Source organism: Pocillopora verrucosa, chromosome 7 (assembly GCF_036669915.1).
Source record: "Pocillopora verrucosa isolate sample1 chromosome 7, ASM3666991v2, whole genome shotgun sequence".
NCBI classification, from domain to species: Eukaryota; Metazoa; Cnidaria; class Anthozoa; order Scleractinia; family Pocilloporidae; genus Pocillopora; species Pocillopora verrucosa.
The window spans coordinates 2,649,830-2,664,088 of NC_089318.1; the positions used below are offsets into that span (position 1 = coordinate 2,649,830).

Consider the following 14,259-nt stretch of genomic DNA (forward strand, 5'->3'; position numbering starts at 1 on the left):
TCTGAATAATCAGGCGAGCTACTGGATTCATTTGATATCTTTGCAACAAAATTTTGGAAAAAAAAAATTGTGACTTTGTTTGTGCGATTATAAACACAACCACATTAAGTAACGAGATTAGTTCCCCTTTTTTAATGGCAAATAATATATTTTTTTAATTCCAGAATTCCTTTTTAACCCTGAACCTCCAGCAGTGACCAAAAGAGAATTTCTCCTTACAATATCAATACAATATCGAGCAGAGAAGTGATGAGAATAAAGTCAAATATCAATTAGGGGATTATTAGTTGATCCAATACCAAATTCTCTCAACTAACATCATGAGCATTGTGTGGCAGATAGTAAGGAGAATTACTGATAAGATCTTGGGAGGGAGCAGGTGAGAGCTAGAAAAAATATTGAACACTTTTTTTTTTCATTTCGTTGATCACATACGTATGGATTTCGGTAACGCTGATAAATTTAGCTGCACACTGAAAAACTAACACAGTAACTGCCACAAAAACATAGCTCACAAATCACCGATGGTGATATTTTGAAAAGAAAAAAATTAAAAGGTCCAAAATAAATTAAATGACAGCATTTTAATATTGTATCGTTGACAAACGTTTTGGGATGAAAAGCTATTCAGAATCAGAAACAGAAATGAAACTTTCACGTTCTGACTGATCATCATGTAGGTTCTCTTAATTGTTTTGATACACTATCATCCAGACTAACGATGAGATTTTAGGGTTTAGAGGTACGAAACTATGTCCGCGTGCAAAAATAGCGCGTTGAAATGTTGATATACACACTTGTCGTGTTTATCACTGACGGAGATTTTCATGAAACTATAGATTTCGACAAACTTCTACTCAGAGACAATATCTGATAAATCCTTCCTACTGATCGTAAACAAAAGAGGTTTAAAAAACATTTCGAAAAAATATGAGATGATGGTTGATAAAAATACATAGTTGTTCAAACACACTGACGTTAATTTTCATTTTCAACTCAACCAAAGGAGAAAATTGCGTTGAAAAATGAAACTTGTCTGCCGTCAAGATCTTCAAATAACACTTCTCATATTCAAATAAATTTTTTGTCTCATTACAATTATTTGCAAACAAACTTGGTATACATACAGCGACTGATCTTGACTTTGGGGTTTGCCTTTTTTGGCTTAATAAGGTTAGCTGACAAGATCTTTTTAAATGTTTCTCTCGTTATTAACAGTTTTTGACAAAATAATTCTTTTTCCAAATAATTTAATGTGTAAATGAAATCGCTGTTGGCTTTTTTTTGAGCAACATGACAACATTACGAAGATATGACCGTTCCCATACTAAAGATTTCTTGTTTTTGAATTTTTCTGTTTTCAGGTTATTCTATCGCAGAACTTAATAACTTGAACGCATCATCTTTGTCAAACAAGCGTCTTCTGAAAGTAAGTACTGATAATATATTGCACCACACTCATCGACATTTCGATAGCTGTTGTTGATGGAAAACCTGTACAGAATGTAGCTTGGAAATAGCACCTATCCTAATCAGTATCTAACGGACACGTATTCAAGCCCAGTCGAAGCTTGAAATTTTTCCAAGTCTTATAATAAGCAGTTCTACAATAATAGCAAATATTAGTTTTAATGATTATCATTCGAGTATCAAGTTTGAAGGCGAATGCTGTTTTCAACTAACGTTACATCTAAAAAGGGAACATTTCGTTTCTCAGAATCAGATGACATTTGTACTAAAATCTTTAATATCGTTACACACTTAGTTTAAAAACTTTTTTACCTTGCTTATATCACAGCTGACAGATTGATCATCGTAGGAACTTTTGTGGCAGGATGTAACCGGAGCCGATTCCCCAGCTTTGTCAGGTACGAATTTGTAAAAGGCGTCCAAGGAAAAAATTTTTAATTTTTTTCGATAAACACGTTTTCTAGAATAAAGAAGACTTAAATTGAATCAATGTCGTACCCTTGTCAATCATGAAAGTTCACTCTGTCATTCTCTAACTATTTCCTACATGGTTAGACACTGATGTGAGTGGTTGGTAAAAAAAATAAGTAAAGGAATCAATGCATAGTGGATGACAGATGTCGAATAAGTGAAACATTCAAATACCACACGAAGCGTTGAGAATTTGGAGTTAATTATACGCTTAGAGAGTGCATTTATCTGTCGTTAAATCACAAACTAGAAATTTCAAATATCTTTCTCATTCAAATCGAGTGTTTTGTACTGAGACTGACATAGCAAAAATTTAGAAAAAGCAACGGAAGCAATGGCGGCGAAAAGCACAAATTCCCATATTTCGTAAAGCGCTACTGAATCAACAAACTATTAAATTACCAAGAAATAAGACCTAAAAACACGGTGAAGGGGCGGTTAATTACCGAACAAGACGAATCTGACTCAGTGGATCAATCACTTTAGTAAAAACTCGGATAGCACGTGGTTTGTTACATGTCTCCGTCACAGCTATGATTAAGCTCGTCACGCAACTAAAAAGACGCGTGTTCCGTGACAAACCCAAACAAAAGCTATAAGAGACAAGCTGGATATATATTTTTGATGAGAAAAATTTTGTTCGAGAATAAAAATTCACAAAATAGATTTTTTCCTGTTAAAAAAAACCCAGAATTTTAGGACCAAAAGGTAAATTCAGATTTTCCCGTGATTTGACCGTTGTTGTGCACATCATTGTTGTACATGTAGCAGTGGTCTTCAAGGAAACCACGGTACACAGATTCGACTGGATTTCAATGGCTTTATTCTACAGATGAGCGCGAGTTGACTACGCCAACTCCTAAACTTGTTACAACACTGTTTCTTTTCAAAGACACTGTCGATCAAAACCACAAGGGTTTATATGCCCTTGTAAGACTCAATTACAACAGAGTAACACTGTCCCCTAACAGCGTGACCCTCGGTCACGCTCGCATAACGCTGGTAACTAAAATACCGAGACTCTATTACAACAACGACAACTTCATTTATTCGTATCCTACATTAATTTACATGATACAATACATATATATGTGTGTGTGTACATTAATTTTACATGATATAATATATATGTACATGTGTGTGTATATATATTATATGAAAAATGGGGAGAATTCAGGCTGTCCATAATAACTATTTAGGGCTAAAAGATGGCACAGCCTTACTTAGGTTATTAATAAATTATTATTTTAAAGGATCAGGTACCACACACAGGTACTACATACAGGAACTGAGCCGAAGGAGCTGTAGTTTGCTGAGATGTAAACTCCAAGTATTCATGGCGGAAGGTCCAAGCAAAGCCCCAAGTGACGTCACACCACCTTCTGGAGAAGATGAAGAAGAAGAAAAAGAAGTAACTCTTGATTTTGATGAAGACACTTTGACAGGTGAGCCTAGAGCGGCTTTCTCTTCAAAAGGAGGCTTCGTGATCATGTTTCCTGTCTTTCAAACTACCAACACTCTGCTTTATTTCTTTTCTTTAGCAATTTTTTCTTTCTTTTTGAAGTTTTTTCGGGTAACATTTATTTGTGTGATGGCACTTCGTAATGAAAAAAATTCTCAAGGGACGAGATTTGTCATTTTACAAGGTTCTCATGGGAAGAGCTGACACTTCATGAAGGAAAGCTTCATAAATTGTTGAGATCAAATTACTTTATACTCTTTTTTACATTATTTTTTCAATACCTTGATCGCGATCGATAACAATTTTCAGTTTACTAAATATTGCTTAAATTCTTTCGTTTCAGCAATAGTTGAAGGTTACAAGAATGAAGGTAACGACGTTTACATAAAAGACGATTTTTTAAACGCCATTTACTTTTACACGAAAGGAATTAAAGTGAAATGTGGAAACAAAGAATTGAAGGCCAAACTATACAACAACAGGGCGTCAGCACATTTCAAATTAGGTGAGAATACCTTAGTTCTTTTAAGCCTACATATTTTCACATTCCTTCTATTTTTCCACTAAGCAGTCGGCCTCACAGAATCCTTGAGGTAGTTCATGAACACACGTCTGTGTCTAGAAGATGTCCACGGCACTTTATCTTGTATCACTTCCACGGAACTTAAGCCAATTTCCTTTCTCCACCACCGACATCTAGGCTCATTTCTCGGCCTGACGTCTTTATTGTTTCTTCACTTACCACCGCTGACCTCAAATACTTAAATCGGCTTCATAACACTCAAATATTTATACACAACATAGTTTACACTCAGAGAAACTGATCATTTGATTTTTGGAAACAAATTTCTAGAAAAGTATAGCTACATGTTTTGTCAGCCATGTAACGATTAACGAGCTACGCCCTTGTTTCCTTCTTTATGTTTGGTTTTGGTAACTACGGTTTGATAATCATTAATTATAATTATTAATTATATAAAATTATGCATTTCTCTTTAAAAGGCAATTACCAGGACTCACTGAGAGATGCAACAACCGCTCATCAGCTACAACCAACATATCTAAAGGCAATTGTCAGAGGTAATTTTTTTTTTCTTTTGGAAAAGTAAAAAACTACCCCACGCCATACGGTGCTTTGATTAGTTGGACATCACATGACTGGTGTAAATAGAATGAGGCGCTGTTACTCCCACATATTTTTTCTTTTTGGCTTTAATTTTCCATTTCAGAACGAGAAATTGACCTGAAAATGTAAATTAAAAGCTGCTGATACTCATCTTTCGAAGTAGAGTGCAAGAGGAAATTTTCTATCTCTTACGGACAATTTTAAGAATCATCGAGATATTTATTTTGATATTTCCACATGTAGTAAAGCTCTTTTCATAATTTCATAAATTTCCCTCCAAAAGAAGTCTTGCTTCAAAAGCGCACAAGGAAAAAAATTCTAAAATTTCTTTTTCGTCTGAGCGAAGAAAAACTGTATTAGAGAACACTTTTTCGTATGAATCCGGTTTGACAGAATTCTCTGCGTTATTTTGAATAGGAGCAAGTGCCTGTCTTGAGCTGAATAAGCCTGAAGAAGCGTACAGATGGTGTGTTCAAGGATTAGCCGTATCCTTTTGTCAGATCTAAAGAAAGAGCGTGGTCTCTCTTAGTATGCCAAGAGCCAGAGTTGAAATATTTAGTATTAAGACTTACGGCACGCATATCAGATGTAAGCTATTCGGAATTTTGAAAACATCTTGCTTTTTCAGAGAGTGTCCAAATGAAAAACGCTCTTCATTATAACGGAGTGAACTTCGATTTTCTTTTGTTTTGTTTTCATTAATCACATACAAAACAATAAATCTAGAAACTGAATGTTAAAAGCCACAAACACAGAGCCAAATTTCTTGACCACTAGCATTCCCGCTAGCTGTTGAAAAGACTGCCATTAAGAAATTGCGCATGCGTATAAATGCAGTCCCAAGGCAACATTCTCCTTGTTCGGTATTATTTGCATCTTAACTGTATGTAGATTGAAATAAACGATACCCTGTGGCGACTGAGAAACAGGTCATTCTGGGAATGTTTCAAATTCGGAAATGTAAGTGTATGGTCTAGTAAATGGCTTTGCCTTCTTCATCCTAGTTCTCATTAAAAATCATAAAAAATTCTAGCATCCTCTGAAATGACACACGATTATTTAAAAAACTATTCACCATTGTTGGATGGCGACTGTTATTCTGGATCTCTCCGTGACTTTTCGGAAGCTTTTCTACAATTTCAACGAAGAGAGCCCTAAAACACCTCGAGAAGTTGTAAAGTTCTTTAGTCGACTTTTACCTTTACAACTAGAATTTTTATCGATACTGTACCAGTGAAACCACATTTCGAGATAAATAAAGATTTCGGGTTTCACGAGAACATAACAGTCGAAAATTCGGTTTGATATGTCATTAAAACAACATAATCGATAAATACGTTCTTTAAAAGATCTTTGCTTAATATTTGTGCTTATTTATCCTTGAACTAAGTGAATTAAAGTGTTGACAACGAATGATGGTCATTCAGAGTATATTGATACCTTAGTGTGCCGTTAAAAGCCTCATATGGACCATAGCTAACACTAACGATAGGTACTTTGGAGTTTTGGACTAAAATATGATTTTGGTAAAGACTGATAGAACTCGATTTTCACTGGCTGTACAGAGACTGCATCTTAAGAAAACATACTTATTTCAACTGAGAAAGCCTTTGGCCTTTGGTAAACCAAGGTACAGTTGCAACTTTCATTTTTAAATTTGACAAACAAACATTAAAACCGAAATAATTACGCAATTTTTATGCAGTTTTCTTTCCCTTTTTTTCAAGCCTAAGACGAAGACAGTAATCGAAATAATAAAGCAAGAATTCCACAATGCAAGAGAACTGGGTGACAGGGCAGGCGAGAGATGTGCCTGCAACACGCTTGGCTGGGCTAGTTATGTGCTGGGTGATTTCAATCAAGCCATAGAGTACTGCAAACAACATCTTAGTATTGTTAAAGACCTGGGAGACAGGGCAGACGAGGGAATGGCCTACCACAATCTTGGCTCGGCTTATTACCGCCTGGGTGATATCCATCAAGCCATAGAGTATCATAAACAACATCTTAGTATTGCCAAAGAACTGGGAGACAGGGCAGAAGAGGGAAATGCCTACCACATTCTTGGCTCGGCTTATGAGACGCTGGGTGATTTCAATCAAGCCATAGAGCACTACAAACAACATCTTAGTATTGTTAAAGACCTAGGAGACAGGGCAGACGAGGGTATGGCCTACCACAATCTTGGCTCGGCTTATTACCGCCTGGGTGATATCAATCAAGCCATAGAGTATCATAAACAACATCTTAGTATTGCCAAAGAACTGGGAGACAGGGCAGACGAGAGAAATGCCCACCACAATCTTGGCTCGGCTTATGAGAAGCTGGGTGATTTCAATCAAGCCATAGAGTACCACAAACAACATCTTAGCATTGTTAAACAACTGGGAGACAGGGCATGCGAGGGACATGCCTACAACAATCTTGGCATGGCTTATTACCGGCTTGGTGATATTAATCAAGCCATAGAGTACCACAAACAACATCTTGGTATTACCAAAGAACTGGGAGACATGGCAGGCGAGGGACATGCCTACCACAACCTTGGCTCGGCTTATCGCGAGCTGGGTGATTTCAGTCAGGCCATTGCGTACCACAGGCAAGAGCTTAGTATTGCTAAAGAACAGGCAGACAGGACAGGCGAGAGAAATGCCCACCACAATCTTGGCTCGGCTTATGAGAAGCTGGGTGATTTCAATCAAGCCATAGAGTACCACAAACAACATCTTAGCATTGTTAAACAACTGGGAGACAGGGCATGCGAGGGACATGCCTACAACAATCTTGGCATGGCTTATTACCGGCTTGGTGATATTAATCAAGCCATAGAGTACCACAAACAACATCTTGGTATTACCAAAGAACTGGGAGACATGGCAGGCGAGGGACATGCCTACCACAATCTTGGCTCGGCTTATGAGAATCTGGGTGATTTCAATCAAGCCATAGGATACCACAAGCAACATCTTAATATTGTTAAACAACTGGGAGACAGGGCATGCGAGGGACATGCTTACAACAATCTTGGCATGGCTTATTACCGCCTGGGTGATATCAATCAAGCCATAGAGTACCATAAACAACATCTTGGTATTGTTAAAAAAATGGGAGACAGGGTATGCGAGGGACGTTCCTACAGCAATCTTGGCATGGCTTATTACCGGCTTGGTGATATCAATCAAGCCATAGAGTACAGCAAACAACATCTTGGTATTACCAAAGAACTGGGAGACATGGCAGATGAGAAACGTGCCTACAACATTCTTGGCTTGGCTTATCACGACTTAGGTGATATCAATCAAGCCATAGAGTACCACAAACAATATCTTAGCATTGTTAAACAAATGGGAGACAGGGCATGCGAGGGACATGCCTACCGCGATCTTGGCTCGGCTTATCGCGAGCTGGGTGATTTCAGTCAGGCCATAGAGTACTACAGGCAAGAGCTCAGTATTGCTAAAGAACTGGCAGACCGGGCAGGCGAGGGACATGCCTACCGCGATCTAGGCTCGGCTTATCGCGAGGTGGGTGATTTCAGTCAGGCCAAAGAGTACCACAGGCAAGAGCTTAGTATTGCTAAAGAACTGGCAGACAGGGCAGGCGAGGGAAATGCCTACCGTGATCTTGGCTCGGCTTATCGCGCGCTGGGTGATTTCAGTCAGGCCATAGAGTACCACAGGCAAGAGCTTAGTATTGCTAAAGAACTGGCAGACAGGGCAGGCGAGGGACATGCCTACCACGATCTTGGCTCGGCTTATCGCGCGCTGGGTTATTTCAGTCAGGCCATAGAGTACCACAGGCAAGATCTTAGTATTGCTAAAGAACTGGCAGACAGGGCAGGCGAGGGACATGCCTACCACGATCTTGGCTCGGCTTATCGCGCGCTGGGTGATTTCAGTCAGGCCATAGAGTACCACAGGCAAGAGCTTAGTATTGCTAAAGAACTGGCAGACAGGGCAGGCGAGGGACATGCCTACCACGATCTTGGCTTGGCTTATCGCGAGCTGGGTGATTTCAGTCAGGCCATTGCGTACCACAGGCAAGAGCTTAGTATTGCTAAAGAACAGGCAGACAGGACAGGCGAAGAATGTGCCTACAAAGAACTTGGCTCGGCTTATGGAGATCTGGGTGATTCCAATCAAGCAATAGAGTACCACAGGCAGAATCGTAATATCGCTAAAGAACTGGGAGATAGGGCACACGCCTACATAGCGCTTGGTATGGATTATTACAAGCTGGGTGATCACAATCAAGCCATCAAGTACGCCAAGTCATGTAGAGACATTACTCAAGATCCAGCAGCCAAGTTATCCTCCTTAGAAATCCTTAGTGCAAGTTATTTCAGCCTGGGTAAATTCGTTAAAGCTAAGGATTTTTCTGAGGAAATGATTGATCTCGCTAAGGTCAACGGAAATAGGAGAAGAGAGGCTAGTGCCTATTCCGTTCTTGGAATGGTTTATGCTCGACGAAATCATTTTAAGTTGGCAAAAGAGTACCTTGAGAAAGCGCATGCCATTGCCAAAGACATGAGATGCCAGTCCAGGAAGGTCATGTGGGCCATAGGCGATTTTTTTTTTCAAAAGCGTGAATTCGGACGAGCCATGGAGTATCACAAGAAAGGTCGTAACCTCAGTCTGGAAACAGGGGAGGAACTAGGCGAAGGATTTTCATTCTTCAACATGGGTTCTATTTTTAAAACAGTTGGAAACTTGCACGAAGCGGTTGATTGTTATCAACGTAGTATTAAACTTTTCAATCAGTTAAGAATCCTTCAAGCTGAAGATGAGTTGAAAATAACCTTCTGTGATGCACATCAAATGAGTTATGATGCTCTCTGGAGAACTTTGCTTGAGCTGTCAAAGTTCGACGAGGCGTTGTGTGTTGCGGACCAAGGACGAGCCCAAGCCTTGTTAGATCTCATCAAGCTACGATTCTGCTCCCAACAGCCAGTTTCTGGATCAGTTGAGGCTAAATCGGGGATCTTCCAAATGGTCACTGATATCTCTAGTCCGACGCTTTTTGTTGCACTTCAAGAAAATGCAGTTAACCTATGGGTAATCAGGAAAGACAGATATCTGCTGTTTAAACAGAAAGAAGTGAATCATCTCTTTAAAAATACCACCAACTATTTGGAGAGTTTAAGGAAGAAGGCCTATGAAGAAGTACGAGGAAGATTCAGGGTAATCTGTGAAAGCCGCACATTAGATGAGACCGGTACCGAACAAGAATTGCCACCCGCCGAGGAAAGAGGTGAAGATACAGGAAACCCATCACGGTCTGACGAGAATCCTCTGCGTCTCTTTCATGAGTGCATCGTAAGTCCTATTTCAAATTTGATCACAGATGACGAGTTGGTTATCGTTCCTGATGGTCCATTGTGGCTCGCCCCTTTTGCTGCATTTTTGGATTCCGAATCAAAGTACCTCAGTGAATCCATGAGGTTACGATTTCTACCGTCATTGATGAGCATGAAGCTAATCAACGCCTCTCCGGTAGAATATCACCAAAAGAGTGGAGCGTTGCTCGTAGGAAATCCATGTCTAGAAGACTTTACCACCTTTTTCGGAGAAAACAAATTTGAACCCTTGCCCTGCGCCGAAAAGGAAGTAAAGATGATTGGAAAATTGCTTGGTATCCATCCACTTACTGGAAAAGAGGCAACCAAGGCTGAGGTGTTGAAAAGAATCGGTTCGGTTGCTGTGGTGCACATTGCTGCCCACGGAAAATTCGACACTGGGGAAATTGCATTGGCTCCTAATCCAGAACGAAAATACAGAAGACCAGAAGAACAAGATTTCAGGTTAACAATTTCCGATGTACAAGCAGCAAAGTTGCGTGCAAAGCTTGTTGTGTTAAGTTGTTGTCACAGTGCCCAAGGCAAGGTGTCTAGTGAAGGTGTGGTCGGTATTGCACGGGCTTTCCTCGGTGCTGGTGCTCGTTCTGTTCTGGTCGCACTGTGGTCAATTGATGACGAGGCCACCATGAAGTTTATGGAAAGCTTTTACGAAAATCTGAAGAAGAGAAACAGCGCCAGTGTGTCACTCAACCGGGCGATGAAATGTCTGCGAGAATCAGAAAAATTTTATGCCCCGCGGTTCTGGGCTCCGTTTGTACTCATTGGTGATGACGTCACGATAGATTTTGAACAAATCTCTAAAGAATCGTAAGTAGCAATTTTTATACAGAATTTTACTGAAAGCATATTATCGTACAATTATCTGTAATAAGCTGATATGAAAGGTTGGTAAACTTCGCTTTTTAAAGAGTGATGAAAATCATTCCCGGAGATGAATTTCCGCAAGTGATCTGATTTGCTCTGTTCTTTATCCGTCTTTTCTTTTAGATGCGAAAACAACACCTATTAAATCCTTTCACACCAACATGATTACGTCATCAGCTGATTTCAAAATGTTGTTTAGTTCAATGACTGTAATGTTCCTTTGATTTCAGATTCCAAGCAAAAGAAGCATCAATAACTGAAGCTAAGGCTCAAGATGAACATGAACAGATGCCATAAAATGAAAGTTCTAGCGTGCATTGCACTGATGCAGTTCAGTAAATACCAGTAAAGTAACGTCTAGAAAAGACTGAGAGAATGCGTAAACGCCTGTCGACTTCACGTGAGTCTCGTGGGTAAGTTGCCCGGGTCAAAATTCGTCAGAGAATTGGCTGAAAAGTAAATCAAGAATGTCTTAATTCCTTGATGCAAAAGTCTAAACGTCAAATTCAAGTTTCCAGTTGCAATCTCAATTATCCCAGTGTACGTTTGGCTTACGCTAGGACACAGGGCGTATTTACAATGATGAAATCTTAATTTTTTTATCAATTACCTTTTTACACATGGAAATTGATCTATATAATCAAGCCGAGATTCGCGCCAACTGCTGATCATCTCGGCAGCGAAGGTTACAGGTCACTTCTTAGCCCGAAGAGATTTTTTGATTGTGTTTCAAGTTTAACCTCAGAAATAATCGACATGTACATATTTTAGATTCTTAGTGTAGCACAATTACTGAGCAAGGCAAACTACAACTGCGTATCATTTGTAATGAGCTAAACTGAAGACAAGAATGGTTGAAATATTGAATTTTTTTTCTCTTTTCTTGAATATTTTCTAGCATGCAAAGAAATGATCATTGCAGGTAAACTGCAATTAAAGAAATTAAAGAAATAAAGTCTGATAAACACCAGGCTTCCACGGGATTCGAAACCCGTGCCTCCCAGACTCCTTAACCTCATGTTGGGAGCGAGGCACAGTTCAAAGGGTTCCTCGTTCCCATAATTAAGATTCTTTTCGTTGTTTTAAAGATATGCACGATTGTTCGAACAAAAAGATATTAAAATAATTTTCATAAATCGAATTATTTTCAATTAAAAGATGGTTTTGCGATTGAAAAAAGTGTACGCTGGCAAAAGTAAGGCATCAGAGTTTCGATAATTTCCTTTAAGTTAAACGTAGTATTTTGCATGACTGCTTTACGTCGGCCTTAGTGAATTTTTTTGGTCGAATTGACATAGTAAGAAGCGAAAATGAAAACATGTAATCTTAGCAAACTATTTGTTTTAATAAAGCTTAATAGACTGAGATGAAGTATATTGCTATCATTATATTTCGAGGGAAATTTCACGTCGGATTCGACAACGACAAACAAACAAACCAGGTGTAGAAAAATTAATACCGTCGAGGCTGGCATATTGATTTCTTACGGGAAGGAGCCATTAATTATTATTATCATTATTAATAGGCTCCTTCTTCCCAGATAATAAAAAGACAAAGAAAGAAATGAGAAAAAGGTTTTCCTCCAAAATTTGACTCTATCCATCTATTTTCTCTCTCTTTTTTCCTCTTTATAATTCCCCGAACGATCCAAATTTGTCCAAAGGGACCTAATGGAAACTAAAGCTCAAAAGAAGACTTTTTCTGGAGAGTGCATTAATTTTCGCGAGAAGTTTACCATCAAACGAATTCTATTACTGGCCCCAGTTTTCCTCTCGTCTTCTCTTTTCAAGCCAGGTGTGTCACCTGTTAGGAAACCTTGCGAAATTCTAAGTGGGAGGGGGGGGGTAAGACACGACAAACTAACATCCCATCAAGGATGGGGGGGGGTAACCAAAGTCCTGGTACCTTCACGCGACAAAAACATCACCGTGGACCGGTAGTGGGGACCATTTTGAGTTAGCTTGTGCGCACACTCTATCTTGCTTACCCCCGGTTGATTAGGTAACCGATCATTAAGAAAGAGAAGTCGACTTGGAAGCCTTTAAATTTTAATGACATAAAAACATAAATAGAAAATAAACCTGATCTTCTCTTTATCTCGTCATGCTGTTCTGCCTTAATGTCACAAGAGGACATTTTTTCCACGTCCCCTTAAGTTTAGCTATAGTGGTTTACACGGCCATTTTCCTGGCATGTTCCTCACTTGTTTGTCGGCCACGGGTTCTTGAGGCTATTGGCTCTTCACGTGTTACCTTCACCACCTAATGGGCGGCTCAATACCACCATGACCTTGATCAGGCTTGATTAGTTAACATTTTTTTGTCTGGAAAACTCTTCGAGGCCCTGTCCTCTTCCAGTTCATCTGGTTTGTTTGTTTTCTTTGTTTGTTTGTTTTATTCTTTTTATTTTTTAATCAATCCAGACCGTGAAGGATGTAAATTCTTCAGCGGTTCACAAGCACCTTCACATTACAGTCCGGGTCAATAAATTCGTTATCAATACCTCTTACTAACCAAGTTCGGGGGTTGTACTGTACGTTTCGGACCGAGTTTTTTCCTCTCGGAATTATGGCCCCAGCGCGGATCAATAGATTCGGGATAAGTTAATTCTTATTATCACAGAGTTGCAAAGTTTGAAACTTTTTTCTCCTGATTTTAATCCTTCCCGCCAAAGGTGGGATTTATTAATTTACAGGAACTGAAACTTGCGTAACACTGCAACATTCTTCTGCCAAATTATTTGAATAATTCAAAGACTGAACTTAACAAGGTGACGCCTATATTTAAGAGAGTGGAAAAAGTTTAAACTAAGCACAGAGGTGTTTCGGCAAGTCTAAACTCGGTTGGAAAACCATCTTTAGTGAAACTTTTTTGAAAAGGGATTACCGTTCAATTAAAAAATCACTATTAGATTTGGTTATTAGAAAGCAATGCACACGTAATTTTTACGTAAACAAAAGTAAATCAAGCAATACGTTTCGCTTGATTTGGTAAACATCCCAAATTGCTCGGGCTGAAACAAATCAGTTTCCCAAGAGAAGAGAAGATTTACATATGCGGTTGTAGTCTGATGGCTTAACCATTTGGAGCATATAGACATTTGAAACTTTGTGATATATATTTTATTATTAATGATATTAATTTGTCATGTTACGAGGAGGAAATCGGGCGGTAGCAAACTATTCAAAATTAAATCCCACGCCACCTTATACAGGTATCGCCCAGATATTATACATTGTCGTGGTTCTGTAATTGGAGTCATTATCTCTCATCAGCCCCAATATTAAACACTGACCCCTGCCAAACCAGTTTATACGTGAACTACAAACTTAACTATTAAAAACATTTGCCTACAGCGATTTTGAAACGTCAAACGTACGTGACGGCAGAACTTGCGTGTTGTTCGTTTCACCAAAAGTAAACAACTTGAAGTCGAATTCACATTCTCACGTGATCGCTCACGAGCTGCAGCCTCGCTGTGGCGAAGCAATGAATTTGATGATATCATTCA

At 39.1% G+C, this 14,259-nt stretch overlaps 2 protein-coding genes across 2 annotated transcripts; both read left to right on the forward strand.

Moving 5' to 3' along the window:
* The first annotated feature begins 437 nt into the window (after nt 1-437).
* On the forward strand, nt 438-11,046 carry LOC136282225 (tetratricopeptide repeat protein 28-like). Its single transcript, XM_066169552.1, has 6 exons — nt 438-447; nt 1,365-1,433; nt 1,799-1,868; nt 2,633-2,649; nt 9,873-10,692; nt 10,980-11,046. Exons 1-6 carry the CDS (start codon nt 438-440, stop codon nt 11,044-11,046), a joined length of 1,053 nt encoding a protein of 350 aa, XP_066025649.1.
* LOC131771925 (tetratricopeptide repeat protein 28-like) lies at nt 3,278-9,866 on the forward strand. The gene is made up of 6 exons (XM_066169471.1): nt 3,278-3,386; nt 3,747-3,908; nt 4,406-4,483; nt 4,947-5,014; nt 6,257-9,779; nt 9,850-9,866. Exons 1-6 carry the CDS (start codon nt 3,278-3,280, stop codon nt 9,864-9,866), a joined length of 3,957 nt encoding a protein of 1,318 aa, XP_066025568.1.
* Nucleotides 11,047-14,259: the final 3,213 nt, after the last annotated feature.